The sequence below is a fragment of the Balaenoptera physalus genome (genome assembly GCF_965194825.1).
Source record: "Balaenoptera physalus genome assembly, chromosome: 16".
Taxonomy (NCBI): Eukaryota; Metazoa; Chordata; class Mammalia; order Artiodactyla; family Balaenopteridae; genus Balaenoptera; species Balaenoptera physalus.
In genome coordinates, this window is record NC_138898.1 from 77,448,438 (window position 1) to 77,463,770 (window position 15,333).

Here is a 15,333-nt window from a genome sequence, read left to right on the forward strand (position 1 = left end):
CGTATGCAAACAATGTCTCCTTCAATACTTCCCAGGGTTTGTAAGAAACATCTGTGTGTTGATTCACTCCAGGGACCTTTCCACCTGGGAGAGCAGCCACTGCGAGCTGCCCCTTCTCCTCGTCTCTCTGTCTCCTCGACCCCACATCCCCATAAGCTTCCCATCCGTGACAGCCTTGAAAATGGAGTGAGCAGATGAATTGGCCAGGTTACTCCCAATCAGGGATGTTTGTAACCCCCACTCTGTTTAACTGTCTTCTCCTGGCGCCAGGCATCAGGGCTGGCCAGGGTCCGCCATGATTAGGGGACACCACGGGCATCACTGTTCAGGACTCATATCCAAAAAAGGCCTTAATTTTACACCTCTGCCACACTTCCCAATAAACACACATATGTCTCTTTTGAGCAATGTGTTAATTTGTTAATACAAACATTTTAAATACACAATTTTTATAACCATGTTCCAGCATTTCTTATTTACTATAGTTGGAGCCTTAAAAAATGGAGGTGGCCTGGGACTTCCCTGGTGGTCCCGTGGCTAAGATCCCACGCTCCCAACGCAAGGGGCCCGGGTTCGATCTCTGGTCAGGGAACTAGATCCCACATGCCGCAACTAAGAGTCTGCACGCCACAACTAAAGATCCTGCATGCTGCAACTAAGACCCAGTGCAGACAAATAAATAAATAAATAAATAAATATTTTTTTAAAAAAATGGAGGTGGCCTGAGCCTCTTTTGATCACTGAGGAACTCTGGAGCTGGTTGAGCCAAAGTGGCATCAGGGCAATACCCTTCCTGGGGGACAACTCATCCCTCCCAGCCAGCAACGCTGACCAATCCAAGTTTACAAGTTCAAATGTGCAGACGTTTCATCCCCAATTCAATTTGGGATTGACGGAGGAGGAGCCCTTTGAGGTTGTGGTGTGGCACCTGCTGATCACGGTGTAGACAGCGTACTTCACTGGGAGCTCCAGCCGGGAGGTGGTCTTGCTCGTCTTGGGGGTGTTATTCTCACTGGAAAATGAGGATGATCCCAGCTGGCAAGTTCCCCAGAGGAGGAGGCTGAGCGGGAGGGAGCACTGCCCTGGGCCTGGCCCAGCTCACCTGCTCACATGGGCTGCAAGAAGCAGCCGGTCTCCCAGCATGGCCGTGGGGGAGACGTCAAAGGTTGCCATGAAGGTCATCTGAGGAAGAGGTAGGAATGGGGTGGGGGGAGGTCACCGAGGAGTAGGAGGGGGAGGCAGGGGAGTAGGGGGGTGCAGAAGCAAGGCTCACCTGGGCATTTATTTAATTCATTCCAATCTTAGCCAGTCCTGACCACACAAAAAATTCCTTTCCAAAGATTCCTTTTTCATAAACCTTTTTTTTTTTTTCACCAGAAACACACATCCTACTCTTCTTGCATATAGAGATGTTTCCTTTGTTATTTCTTTTTAGCTTTAATCACATATATTAGAATTGTTAACCCTACAAATCTTTAATTTTTACTGAAAACTAAAAAGTAAGCAATTGTGAACTGTCTTTTACATTAGCATTTTGTGGATTGGCAGACTTGTAACTATTTTTATAATTTCTAGAAACGTGCTTTCTCATAGAAAAGTTCTCAGCATGGCACCAAACATGTTTACTAAGAAACCCAGGGCTTCCCTGGTAGCGCAGTGGTTGAGAATCTGCCTGCTAATGCAGGGAACACGGGTTCGAGCCCTGGTCTGGGAAGATCCCACATGCCGCGGAGCAACTAGGCCCGTGAGCCACATCTACTGAGCCTGCGCGTCTGGAGCCTGTGCTCCGCAACGAGAGAGGCCACGATAGTGAGAGGCCCGCACACCGCGATGAAGAGTGGCCCCTGCTTGCCACAACTAGAGAAAGCCTTAGCACAGAAACGAAGACCCAACATAGCAATCAATCAATCAATTAATCTTTAAAAAAAAAAAAAAGAAACCCAAATATCTTTAGTTTCTATGTAAAATGAAGCCAAAAGTATGTAAACGTGTGTTCAGTAATCAATGTTTCAGTATTCTGTCTTATTTGAGAATGATTTAGATATTCAATGATTAAATTTAATTTAACTTAGCATACCTTTAAGGTTTCAGATTGCCCAAATGATTTGGGGAAACTGTTTTAAAAGTTCACCTAGAAACTTTTTATCTCACAACCATTTAGTTCATTTGTTTAGATTATTTATGAAAATTTTATCATACCAAGTTATTTTTCTTGCTGACAAATTTCGTAACAGAGATAACATGAACTTTTTTGATTAATAAACCCGGGTGGAATAAAAGTTGTATGTCTGCGTGATACTCAGTGTTGATAATTCTAAAGACATGCTTGTTTTAATTAAACCAACAACCATAAACCAGCTTTTATTTACTCAAGGTTAATCCTGGATCATGTGAACTTGAAAACCATTTGGGTTAGTTTCTGTTAAATTTAAATTCATGTTAGTGCTTGTTTGTTTTTAAACCAAATAAATAGAGCTCTTTTACAAATTAATTTTAGTAATACCATCTGGAGGTGAAAAATAGCACACATCTAAAACACGCATATGAACACACAGACATGCAAAAAGAGACCTTATACTTTCATTTTAAAATTTTAGTCATGGGACAGGTATAAGAATGTAAAATATACTAGTTATAAAACAAGTTGTATTTAAGTTGTTTTTCTGTCAGATGGAGTAGGTTAAGTTTAACTGCTCAGATGGCTGAAGCCTCTACTAGTATCTGCAGAGAAACACTTAAAAGATTTTGTACTACCGCTCCCCCTTTTTGTTCTCTTTCTGATAAGAAACTTCTCCCTATGGTTTGCATTTCAAAGAGCTGCCTATCCGGTCCTAGAGAAAATGGGGTCAAAAATCTATATCACAAAGGCACAGAGAAACTGTCCAAGTTTTCTCCAAGAAGTTTTGGGGTATATTTCCCTGTTATCAAAGTTCTAGAGTAATTATTATTTAAGTTTTCCTTCTTTTCTTAGGTGCAGGACAAAGTCTGTCTCCAATGTCCCAGTCTCTTACAATATCTGTAAGCATTTAAAAAATGAAAACGGGGGAATTGCCTGGCGGTCCATTGGTTAAGACTCCACACTTCCACTGCTGAGAGTGCAGGTTCCATCCCCCTGGTCAGTGAACTAAGATTCCGCAAGCCGAGCAGCGCAGTCAAAATTAAAATAAAATAAAAAATAAAAGTGAAAAAGGGAGGTTTTGGGGATGGTAAAGTTTTCTAGAACTGCATTTCCGGTTTTGTAAAGATGTGTGAGATTAAGACAGTTTCTTTCACTTCATCAAGGAATTAGGTTGCAACTTAAATGACATCATAGGTTGATCAGCCCACCCAACTACATTATCCCCAATTTGCTTTTCTCCCTCTGGGTATATAGTTTTATTTTAGTTTTAGGGGAGAAGGCCTAAAAAAAAATCCTATCAGGCTCTGAATATCAGCTTCCAACCTCTGGCCAACTTTTGACCCTAGAGCTACTTTAAAAATATATTAATTTTAATTTTAATTCCCTGTTGGCTGTTTAAGGGAATAATGTAGCAGTTTACCAGAAAATTTCTCACAGTCTTGTCAACTCTGGAAGGACCCATACGGGAGCCCTTCTTCTAAGGTAGATATGGAGGTGTCTGTTAGGCCATTAATTTGGTGGACTTTTGTTTATGGTCTTGTAGTCTCTTCAGAGTGGAAAGACAATTCAGCCCAAGGATTAGAATGAGTTCTCAAATTAAAGGAGGAAAAAGGGGAGCAGTAGGCGTTGCATCCATCTCATAGTCTTTTGTTTTAAGTACCTCTTATTTATTTAATCTTTTATTAGTTTTTTGCAACAAAACTTTCAGTGAAGCTATTTTGGAATTTCAAAGGCTTTTGGGAGCTTCTGCATACCAGTTAAAATAGGTATTACATTCTGTTTATTTGATTTAGGAACTCTTACTTTTTTTTTTTTTTCCTATTTATTTATTTATTTATTTATTTATTTATTTATTTATTTATTTATTTATAGCTGTGTTGGGTCTTCGTTTCGTGCGAGGGCTTTCTCTAGTTGCAGCAAGCGGGGGCCACTCTTCATCGTGGTGCGCGGGCCTCTCACTATTGTGGTCTCTCTTGTTGCGGAGCACAGGCTCCAGACGCGCAGGCTCAGTAGTTGTGGCTCACGGGCCTAGTTGCTCCGCGGCATGTGGGATCTTCCCAGACCAGGGCTCGAACCCGTGTTCCCTGCATTAGCAGGCAGATTCTCAACCACTGCGCCACCAGGGAAGCCTGGAACTCTTACTTTTTTAATACAATTTTTAAAGGTTTACACTCCACTTACAGTTATTACAAAATATTGGCTCTATTCCCCGTGTTGTACAGTACATCCTTGTAGTCTCTCTCACACCCAATAGTTTGTACCTCCCACTCCCCCACCCGTATATTGCCCTTCCCCGCGCCCCCCACCCCCGCCCACTGGTAACCACTAGTTTGTTCTCTATATCTTGAGTTTAACCCACATTTCTGCCCAGCCAAGTCTAGCTGCAAATGAGGTGCAACCCACATTTCTGTCCGGTCATGTTTGGGGCCCCCAATCTAATGCTTATCAAGCTAAGCTTTCAGGACACAAAACAAGTTAGTAAGATTTTTGCCATTTTTGTTGATATTTATAGCTTCTAGGACTGTAGTTCTTAGACAAAAAATAAGCAGGTGTGCCAGAAGGTGGCACACTTAGCTCTTGAGACTTCAAGGATTTTTTTTTTTTCTTTTACTTAAAACAAAAATTTTTTCTGCAGCCAGTAACCTCCAACAATTCCTTCGGAACTTTGTCTTTGTACTGGGGAAAAGGATTGAACCAGAAGAGCTCAACAAATGGTGACTGTGGACTGGGGGCTCCACATGGATAGGAATGAATAGGACTGTCCACACTGCTGTTAACAGTTCCCATGTGGATCTTTGGGCAGAATCAAGGGCTGAGTTTTCCACTCAAAACCTGGGAATTGCAGTCTGAAAGGCTAGGAGCTTGGGCTCTGGATAGAACGATCTGTCAGCTCAAGCTGACCTGTACTGTAAAGGAAAGTCAATTAGATTGGGAGCTTGATACAAAGAGAGAGGAGTTTAAAACCAAGAGGAAATTACCCACAGTACTTGGAAATGGTGAGAAGGATAGTGACAGGGGTCGTGGAGTACCATGCCTGTGTTTCTTGTTGTTCCGAAATGATGTCAAGAAGCTTGCTTTGGATTCCACTGCTGCCACCAAACCTGTCAAAAAAACAAAATTCAACTGAATAAACTTTAAAGATCTAATTGGTTTTATTGAACCGTTCATGAATCGGGCATCATTCCATCCAGCAAATCTCTAAGGAGCTATACAAAATGAAAGGCTTTTATAGACAGAGAGTGGACTCCCTCATCTTTCTGCCTTTCCTGTGACAGACTACCTCGCTGGTGTTGACCAGAAAATTCCAGATTGACCAGTTAAAACTATATTCTTAAAAAGGTTGTAATGGTAAAGTTTAAGTAATAAATCTTTGTTTGCTGATGTGGGGTCTAGCACAAGTGACTCCATTTGGGGCCTGGTTTTTTGGGTTTTTTTGGCCATACTGTGGGGCATATGGGATCTTAGATCCCCAACCAGGGATCGACCCCGCGCCCCCTGCAGTGAATGCACGGAATCTTAACTACTGGACCACCAGGGAATTCCCCGGGCCTGTTGTTCTTAATATCCTGCACAATTTTTTCCTTGAGGTATGTGTTTGAGGCTAGTGGTCATAGCTCAGACTCACCTAAATCTTTGGTTGGTATAGCATCAAGGCCCAACCCACACTTTCTTTTAATTTCATTTTAGCTATTATGGATAATAATCATCAAGGGACTGTATGTTTAGCATGCTTATTTTGCATTTCCTTATAGATCCAATAGCCAACTCCCTGGGAGTCGGGCTACTATTATTTCTAAACTTTATTTAGTAAATTTTACCTTTAGTAACAGATTGCAGCATAGTTGTAGTTTCATAGGATGAATGCCATCCAGGGATCAAGGGTTTGTCTTTCCCTGCCCTTTTACCTTTTTCTTCTTAAACCACCTGTTGCCATGAGCCAGGGTCTTTCTAGCATACCCCACTCCTGACACCAATTAATGATTCTGAACATCCCAGTTCCAAGCAATGGATTGTGTTTGGGGTTTTCCCCACCACCAAGGAATTTTCTGACACCAGCTGGGTGTCCTACAGTTCAACTCAATTCCGACACTATCTATCTGGAGATAGCATCAGATCCCACAGGTTAAGGACACAGTTCTACAAGACCGCCTCCCACCCCCACTTCAGACACCGATTGCAAGCCCAGGTTATCACCTGTGCTTCTGACTGTCTATTGATTGGAGGTTTCAACAACACCCTTCCTTTGGTTCCATTAATTTGCTAGAATGGCTCACAGAACTCAGAGAAACATTTTACTTACTAGATTGCCAGTTTATTATAAAAGGATAGAACTCAGAGACAGCTAGATGGAAGAGGTGTAAGGTGTGGGGAAAGGGCATGACTTTTCTGAAAGGGCCACTCTGCTCTCCAAACCCCATCCATTTGGGGTTTTATGGAGGCTTAATTACATAGGCATCATTTTTGAAATTAATTTTTATTGGAGTATAGTTGCTTTACAATGTTGTGTTAGTTTTTGCTGTACAGCAAAGTAAATCAGTTATACATATACATATGTCCCCTCTTATTTATTTATTTATTTATTTATTTATTTATTTTCCCCTCTTTTTTAGATTTCCTTCCCATTTAGGTCACCACAGAGCATTGAGCAGAGTTCCCTGTGCTATACTTTAGGTTCTCATTTGTTATCTATTTTATACATAGTATCAATAGTGTATATATGTCAATCCCAATTTCCCAATTCATCCCATTCCCCCCTTCCCCCCTTGGTAACCATGATTGATTAACTCATGGCCATTAGTGATTGGACTCAATCTCCAGCCCTTCTCCCCCCTCAAGAGGTTGAAGGGTGGGGTTGAAAGTGCCAAACCCCTAATCATGTGGTTGGCTCTCCTGGCCACCAGCCCCCATATTTAGCTGCTTTCCAAAAGTTGCCTCATTAACATAATTATCTTTATCTCTCACTATCTTGTCATCTTCAGCATCCGGCCTGGCAGAAAGACACTCTCATGGTAACACGTGGTTTTCACAAATATTTGAATATCTTTTTGCCATTCGGCCTTAGTGTTCTTCAAAAATGAGTGGAAAACAAAAAACTTTCGTGGATACAAGTGATAATACAACTGAGGCAAAGTTGGAAATTTTACAGTTGCTGAAACAGCCAGAAGTTAGTTAGCCTCAAGCCTTGCTTGTGAAGAGAAGTGCGAAAGTAAAGATTACATATAAAATGTGATATCATTCAAGAGTGTTTCTAAAAGATGAGGTGTGGTGAAGATGGAGAAAATGAAGAGAGCTTTAAATTTTTGTATTAAGGAGAATCGTCAAAAAATCATCTTTGTGGTTCCAAACACAGAGAGAAGTTCCCAGATGCACAGAACTGATGACAGGGTACTCTTTGCTACTGACCCCTTAGCACAAGAGGAAGAAAGCTATTGCTCAACTTGGTCTTGACAGTCTTTGCAGGAAGTAGGTAAGTCAGCCTCAAAGTCAGCAATCACAATCTTCAGCCGCATTCCCTACTGGGTATCACCAAATGCCCTTCTCAGAGTCTAATTTCTTCTGTCTGTTAAATGTCAGCTCAAGTAAATGAAGCTAAAATTTTTGTTTAGAAAACTATTTCATATTGTCTATACAGGAGTCCCTGTATCTGTGGGGGATGTTTTCCAAGACCCCCAGTGGATGCCTGAAACCTCGGATGGTTCTGAGCCCTATATATATATGTTTTTTCCTATACTTACATAAGTATGATAAAGTTTAATTTATAAATTAGGCCCAGTAAGAGATTAACAACATTTCTCCCTAATATATAGATGGGACCTCATCAATCTTTTCCCCCAGAGTTTATGTGGGTCTGTTTCCTAAAACTGTACAAAATGTTAGATTTTTAATCTTTGGTAATATGATGTTACAAAGAAATTGCTTTTCTTCTGTTATTGTTCAGCTCAGTCATCTTCATATATGTTAATCCTCACTAGTCACTTGTGTTATTTCATTTGGAATATCAATGTGTTTGTTACTGGTTTCTAAGAACTCATTTATGACTAAGGATGTTAACCATTTATCATGCAATGTAAATGAAATATCATATTTTATTGCCATCAAAAAAGAGAGATTAACAACAGTAACTAATAATAAAATGGAATAATCTTAACAGTTTACTGTAATAAAAGTTATGTGAATGTGGTCTCTCTCTCAGAATCTTATTATTAAAATTTAATGCCTTTTTCCCCCAGCGATTAATGTTTGCTGTGATGTGATTTATCCCACAAAAATGAATGTAATCTCTTTATTTTGGCTTATACTTTTCATCTTCATGATTATTTTTGTAACATTTTAATGCTTTGTCTTAGGGCAGCAGAACTTACATTCTTTGTTTGCATTTACCAATTTCTTACCTTTAAGCCCTTCAGAGTCATTTTATTTGAAACCTAGCTTTTATAAAGAAAGTATAGTTGGAAAGAAATGTAAATGCCTTTTCCATCTTAACTAAGCACTTATCACACCCTGTGGCCATAACTTTTGCAGTTGGAGGTGCAACAGCAGAACTAACACAAATTTCTTTTTCCTTCTTCACAATTTCACGGGCAGAAGACCTGTTCTTATTGTAGATCTTAGCAGCCTCAGCATATGATTTTTTTTTCTTTCCTTAGTCAGTCGACAACTTTCACCTTTTCACTTAAAGGAAGCGCTTTACAGCTTCCCTTTGGCACATCTGAATTGCCAGCGTCACCGATTTTGCACTGGGGCCATTATTAAGTAAAATAAAGGTCACTTGAACACAAGCACTGGAATACCTCAACGGTCAACCTGATAACTGAGCCGGCTACTAAGTGACTAACGGGCGAGATACACTGGACAAAGCGATGCTTCACGTCCTGTGTGGGCTGGAGTAGATGGTGGGAGAGCCCGTCACGTTACCCAGAAAGGTGCACAATTTAAAACGTATGAATTGTTTATTTCTGAAATTTTTTATTTCATATTTTTGTGGAAATCGAAACCAAGGGTGAGGGGCGACCACTGTGCTTGACATTTAATCTACATTTTAAGTGTTTCAAATGCCTGTCACATATATATTTAACATAGTGTGCCATAGTTAGGGATTTTTGTCACAAATTTTAGCCTTCTAAGTCTATTCCTCCGCTTTTATACATTGGACCTTTTCTCATGCATTTGAGAGACATTCATTTATGCATAACTGTGGAATATTTAAAACACACAGATATGGCTACCAAAGGGGAAAGGGGGGAAAGTGATAAATTAGGAGTTTGGGATTAACATATACACCCTACTATATATAAAATAGATAAGCAACAAGGACCTACTGTATAGCACAGGGAACTATAGCCAATATTTTGTAATAACCTATAAGGGAAAAGAATCTGAAAAAATATATGTATATGTATAAATGAATCACTTTGCTGTACATCTGAAACTAACACAACATTGTAAATCAACTATACTTCAGTTAAAACACACGCACGCACACACACATACACACACACACACACACACACACACACAGAGAAAATTATGGAGAATAAATAACAACCACCCATTTATTTACCCTTCCCCGATTTAACAAGTGTTAAAATATTAAGTGTGTCGAATTTTAAATTTAACACTTTACAAGTTCCCTCCCTGCCAGAGGCCATCACTCTTCTGATTTCTAGCTTCGCAGATTAATTTCACCTGTTCATATGAAAGGACTCATATATTATGCAATCTGGTGCCTGGCGTCTTTCACTTATGACAAAGTTGAAATTCATCCATGTTGTTACCCATATCTGTAGTCTGTTCTCTTTTATTGCTGACTGGTAAGTTCAGTGTATGAATTTACCAGTTTGGTTGTCCACTCTTTAAACAGCACCCTCACCCATGCCCTGCCCCCCACAAGTGCCCTCTGAGGCAGTGGTGTGCTCTTCTCCAGGCTCATGTCCATGCAGTGGGGCCTCTCCACCTCTCTGTCCTGCCCCTTCCTCTCATATGCAGCCTGATTCCTGAGGCCCCAGAGAGCTACCAGGACCCTGAGCATCAAGTAGATCTCAAGGGCTGGGGGAGGGTGGTCTTCTGGGATAGCCAGGCCCTGGAGAAGGAAGCCAGACCCCCGGAGGTGGTGGTGGTGGGAGAGCATGGGGGCTTTTCACCAAGGTGCCTTTAGCCTCGGGCCCCTGACTTTCTATAATTAACCAAGTACTTCCTCACTGAGCCTTCCTCCTGCCACGTCAAGCCCTGAGTCATTATTTTAACTCCCCCCGAGACTCGGAGCAGCCTTCAGTGCTCTGGTGCCCGGGCCTCTTTTTCTCTGATGCGCTGCCCGGGGATGGCCTTTGGAGTTGTGCTGCTTCTGGCTGGTGAGTGGGGCTGCTCAGGGCTGGGAGAAGCCTTGTGGTGGGGTCTCTGTCCGGTAGGACAGGCAGGGGGCTGCTCGTTCAGCTCTCAGGAGGGGCTGAAGGAAGGGGAGAAGCCTCGTATCCAGTCTGGCTTGGAGGGAGGAATGGCCTGGAATCTGGGGAGGGGCGGGAGCTGAGCAAAGCTGAGGGAGGTGGGCTTGTGAGTTACGCTTGGGTGGAGGGTGACCTGCTCTCCACCTTCCCCACGGCCTCCCTCCCTCCGTGCGGGCCCTGGAGTGGGTGCTGTGAGTGAGGGGAGTCTGCCCCAGCGCCCCTGGGAGGGGAAGCCACGAGGAAGAAGAAGACTTTGGACAGCACCTCCTTGGTCCTGCATGTCCCCCGAGTCTTGATTTCAGGCAGGCTGTCCCACTGCTGCCAAGAGAACAGTCCAGAAGTTGGCAACGGTATCAGGACCACATTCATGTGGATTTAAAAAATCAGTTGGGTGTCAGTTGAAAATCAGATTTCACCCCCAAATCCCGATTTCCAGCTTCTCTTGAGAAATGGGAAGGTCTGGCTGCTCTGGGTACCAGAGCCTGGGAATGACTACCCCACTTTATTCCCTGCTGCTCATGCCACCATTCCCAACTTCACTCTTTGATGTCACCTGCCCAGCTTCTGAGGCACCTGGGTCTGAGTCCCTTGGTGTCCTGCTACTTGTCAGCTCACAGGGGCCACTTTCAGGAACAGAATCACCCTTTGTGAGGAAGACATAGGATATGAGACTCCCCTGCATGTGGCTGCAGCAGGGTCCCAGCATCCTAAACATCTAGCCTCTTCCCAGGACCCCAGGGTTCAGGTGTCTGGACCCTCCCTGTCACTGCCTGGCCTGGTACCTGACCTCCTTAAAGCTTCCCTACTCTTGGGGTCAACTCCTCAATCCAGAGACAGCCGGGCCTTCTAGGAGGAATGGGGAGGAAAGTGGGAGGACTTTTTCCCTCCTAAAGGGGAGGAATGGGAAAGCCCTCCTCATTCCTCCCCTTCTAGGAGGAATGGGGAGGGCTTTTTCCAACCCCCCCACAATTGCTTGCTGGGGGGTTGGAAAAAGCCCTTGAAATGTAGGGGGTCTTCCCTGAGGCTTTCTAGCTTAGCCTATGGGAAGGGGGACGTTGATGAGTCAAGGTTGGTGAGAGTGAATTGGATTCCTGGCTGTGCCAGTGTGCAGTTCTGGGTCAGTCAGCAAATATTAAAGTCACCTGCTAAGGGCCAGGCACTGTCCCAGGCACCAAGACAAGAGAGATGTAGTAGTGCTTGCCCTCCTAGAGCCTGGCACCAGGGACGGGGACATGGAGAGCACATAATGACAAATAATTAATCTCAGGATTCTAAGTCTGTTCCCCAATCTGGATCTTAGGGTCTCTGCATAATGAGAAGAGGGAGCACGACAGTTTTTAAGTGGGATGTCCTTGGGGCAGTCCCAATATCCCTGGTGTAATTATTAATGGTGCCCCTTCCACTCTCAGAAGGTCCCAGTTTAGACAGTAAATGTATGGTCACTTTATCTTTAAAGGACATTCCTGATCTAAGCTATCAGGAGGTGACTGGCCTAATTTCAGATTGTGGATGTATTTGAAGCGTCCATGAGGGGGCATTTCTCTGGATGGTTGCCCGTTGCATTGTGATTTGACTATTTTTGACGGAGGGTGAGAGATGGGAACCACACAGAAGGCAACCAGGAAACAAAGAAGGAAAGAATGCCGTTCTCTTGGGCAGATGGGGAACCAAGGCTATGCGGGGTGGGTATCAAGACCCCAAGAAATCAGGGGTCCGGAGGAGAAGGGGCTTCTCTGGCTGTCCCTCTCATCTCCCCTTCCCGAATTCCTCAGTTCTGGCTTCTTATCATGGATTCAACTTGGATGTGGAGGAGCCCATGGTCTTCCAAGAGGACGGAGCCGGCTTTGGGCAGAGCGTGGTCCAGTTTGGCAGATCTAGGTAGGCCCCGTCCACTTCCCCAACTCCACCCCCTTGGCCTGCAGGCAGGTGACTGCATGTGGCAGCCCAGGAGGTTCCCTGGAGGAAGGGCAGCATGGGCGAGAAGTCTGTACATGACACCGCTGACTACTGACCCCTGGCATGAGGTGGGCAAGTTCAGGGTCAGCCGTGCCCAGCCTGCCCAGTCCATAAGGGTCTGTGCTGGCCTTGTGAGGATCCCCGTGCATGAAGGAGTGTGACACCAAATAGCAAATAGGAAACACCAGGACAGGCAGAGAGGGAGGCACTGCAGAAGAAAGGGGGAAAAACTTTTTTCCAAGAACAGGAGACCCCGCATTTTTATTTTGCACTGGGACCAACAAATTATGTACCTGCCCTGCCTCCAGAAGTGCACATTCTTGGGTCCCAGAGACAGGGACCCAAGGAGCTGAAGTCACAGTGTGATGCAAGCATAACCAAAGTCTGGGAGGCAGAGGAAGGGAGACCTCAAACCCAGGAGGGAATTCCAGGAAGACTTCACAGAGGAGGTGGCATTAGCAATGAGCCTGAGAGCACAGGACAGTTCACTTGGCCAAGAGGGAGCACACAGAGGTCACTGAGTTCTAAATGTACATCCCTCCTCCTTCCTCACCCTGCTGGCAGGCTGGGAATGTGGAAGCAAGTGCCAGGCTCCAGAGTTTTATTTTTTCTTTGTTTGTGTTGAAATATAACACAGAGACTGAAATGCACAAATCCAAAATCCAACTCAATGAATTTTTCATATGTGTGTACCCAGGTAAACACCACCTAGATCAAGATGTAGAACCTCTCCAGTCCCTTCTCGCCTGGGTTCCCTTGGGACTCTCCTGATCACACAACACCGAACAAATCCAGAGAGAGCCTCTGTCCCACTTACCATCACCACCAATTTGTGTTGGGGGCCTATTTTTTTAAAAAATGAATATAAAACTCTTGATTGACTGCTGTTCACCAGTATTTACAGTAAAGTAAATAATATATATTGGATGATATTCTGATGGCTACAAAGTTACTGTTTTTCCTCGTTTCTGCTGAGTTGTTACCCAAATACGAGAAGACTGAGCCCACGTCTAAGGAATGGGTTGGGGTGAAGAAAAACATGCAGATCAATAGTCTAAGACTAAAAGTTTATTCACCCATTTGTGCCAGCAGGTCCCAAACGGCTACATCTCCAGCCATCTGATTCAGTTTCATCCTCAAGCCTTAGACAAACAGGGATTTCAGGTTTCCATAAAGAAATGGCTCTCTAGAAGGAATCTTTAAATGACAATTTAACAAGACTTGCTTGGCTAATTAGTTAAAATACACTCGTATTTGTCTAGTTTCCTCATCTGAGTAGCGAGGTTGTTGGTAGTGAGAACATTTTTCCAAATTAAAAAATTCTCTCCTCTCAAGGAATTTTGCAAATAAATGGTTGCCATTTATATGACTGCAGATATGGATGTGGCTTCTGATACAGCTGCTTAAAATGGTCCAATTTAAATTGCTTATCTTATATTTAAATTGTCCAATTAATTACAGAATTATCTAATTGGTTTCAAAAGTTTATGGCTTCAGGACGTTTTTTCCATTTTTTCTATTTGAGGCGACCTATTTCTTGGGTGACTCAGAATGATGGCTCCTAGGAAACAAATTGCACTGACCTGTGGCTGGGAAAGGCTGTTTTTGTTCTGAATAGTATTATTTTGGGTGAATGTTAACACACACACACACACACACACACAAAACCCCCCAAACCATTTGCATACACAAACACACATATATTTACGTATACACACATACAAACACAAACAAATAAACAAAAAGCCCAGCACGGCCCTTCAGCATATGTGGGTTAGACTCGGGCCCTGATTTTTAATAGCCTCACACGTGGCCGAAGCCAAGAGGTCCCCTCATGAAGTCTCACTTCCCCGTGACACTTCTTCACCCGAAGCGCCTTGTGCCCCAACCCCTCCTGTGACTGTCTGTCCTGGTTGTGCCTCCAGACTCGTGGTGGGAGCCCCGCTGGAGGTGGTCGCGGTCAACAAAACAGGACGTTTGTACGACTGCCTGGCTGCCACCGGCTTGTGTCGGCCCATCTTGCTGAATAGTGAGTGACTCGCCCCAGGAATCAGGGCCCTCAACCCTCCTACACCAGACCGCCCCCTCCCTCCTCAGCCGCCAGCTCAGCTGTCCCCCCAAACGAGGGTGTGTCCTTGAGTGTGACCCTGTGTGTCTGCCCTCTCAGCATCCCCAGAGGCCGTGAACATGTCCTTGGGCCTGTCCTTGGTGGCCTCCACCCATCTCTCCTGGCTGCTGGTGAGCGTTTCTGGGTCCCAGGAGGGTCTCGAGGGAGGAACAGGGGCCAGAGGAGGCTGGGGCTGGGCGAGAAGGAGGGGAAGTGTTCTGGGGGCCCCCTCGCCCACACAGGCCTCTGTCCCCAGGCCTGTGGCCCGACCATGCACAGAGCCTGTGGGGAGAACATGTATGCAAAAGGCGCTTGCCTCCTGCTGGGCTCCCACCTGCAGATCATCCGGACAGTCCCCGCCACCCTGCCAGGTAGGTCCCCTAGAGACAGCAGTTCGGTGCTGAGCACGTGCTGGCACTGCTCATGAGCACAGAGCATGAAGCCTGGGTCTCGGCCTCTTGGGCCTCCTGTGTGCAGGCCCCTTCCCAGAGGCCTCGGCAAGCGCAGGAGGGACTGGGACCATGGTCTGGCCTGGCAGGAGGGGTAGCTCATGGCAGGAGCCCTAAGCCGGCCAAGCGGTAATGGCTCTGATGGGGCAGGAGGGAATCCAGCCCTTGCAGGAGGCATGAGGGCCCTACATCTGCCAACAGGTGCAGGGATGCCTCCTGGTTTCCAGACGAAGGGCCTTGGGGGGGTGAAGATGTGTGGTG

The 15,333-nt window shown here is 44.6% G+C and overlaps 1 protein-coding gene across 1 annotated transcript in view; it reads left to right on the forward strand.

Moving 5' to 3' along the window:
* The first annotated feature begins 1,223 nt into the window (after window positions 1-1,223).
* Window positions 1,224-15,333, forward strand: part of ITGAD (integrin subunit alpha D) — a 34,826-nt gene continuing 20,716 nt past the window's right edge. The window contains exons 1-5 of the mRNA XM_082431212.1: window positions 1,224-10,467; window positions 12,333-12,438; window positions 14,442-14,545; window positions 14,684-14,754; window positions 14,880-14,994. Coding sequence (XP_082287338.1) covers window positions 10,422-10,467; window positions 12,333-12,438; window positions 14,442-14,545; window positions 14,684-14,754; window positions 14,880-14,994 — 442 coding nt within the window. The 5' untranslated portion in view covers window positions 1,224-10,421. The remainder of the gene's footprint in view (window positions 10,468-12,332; window positions 12,439-14,441; window positions 14,546-14,683; window positions 14,755-14,879; window positions 14,995-15,333) is intronic.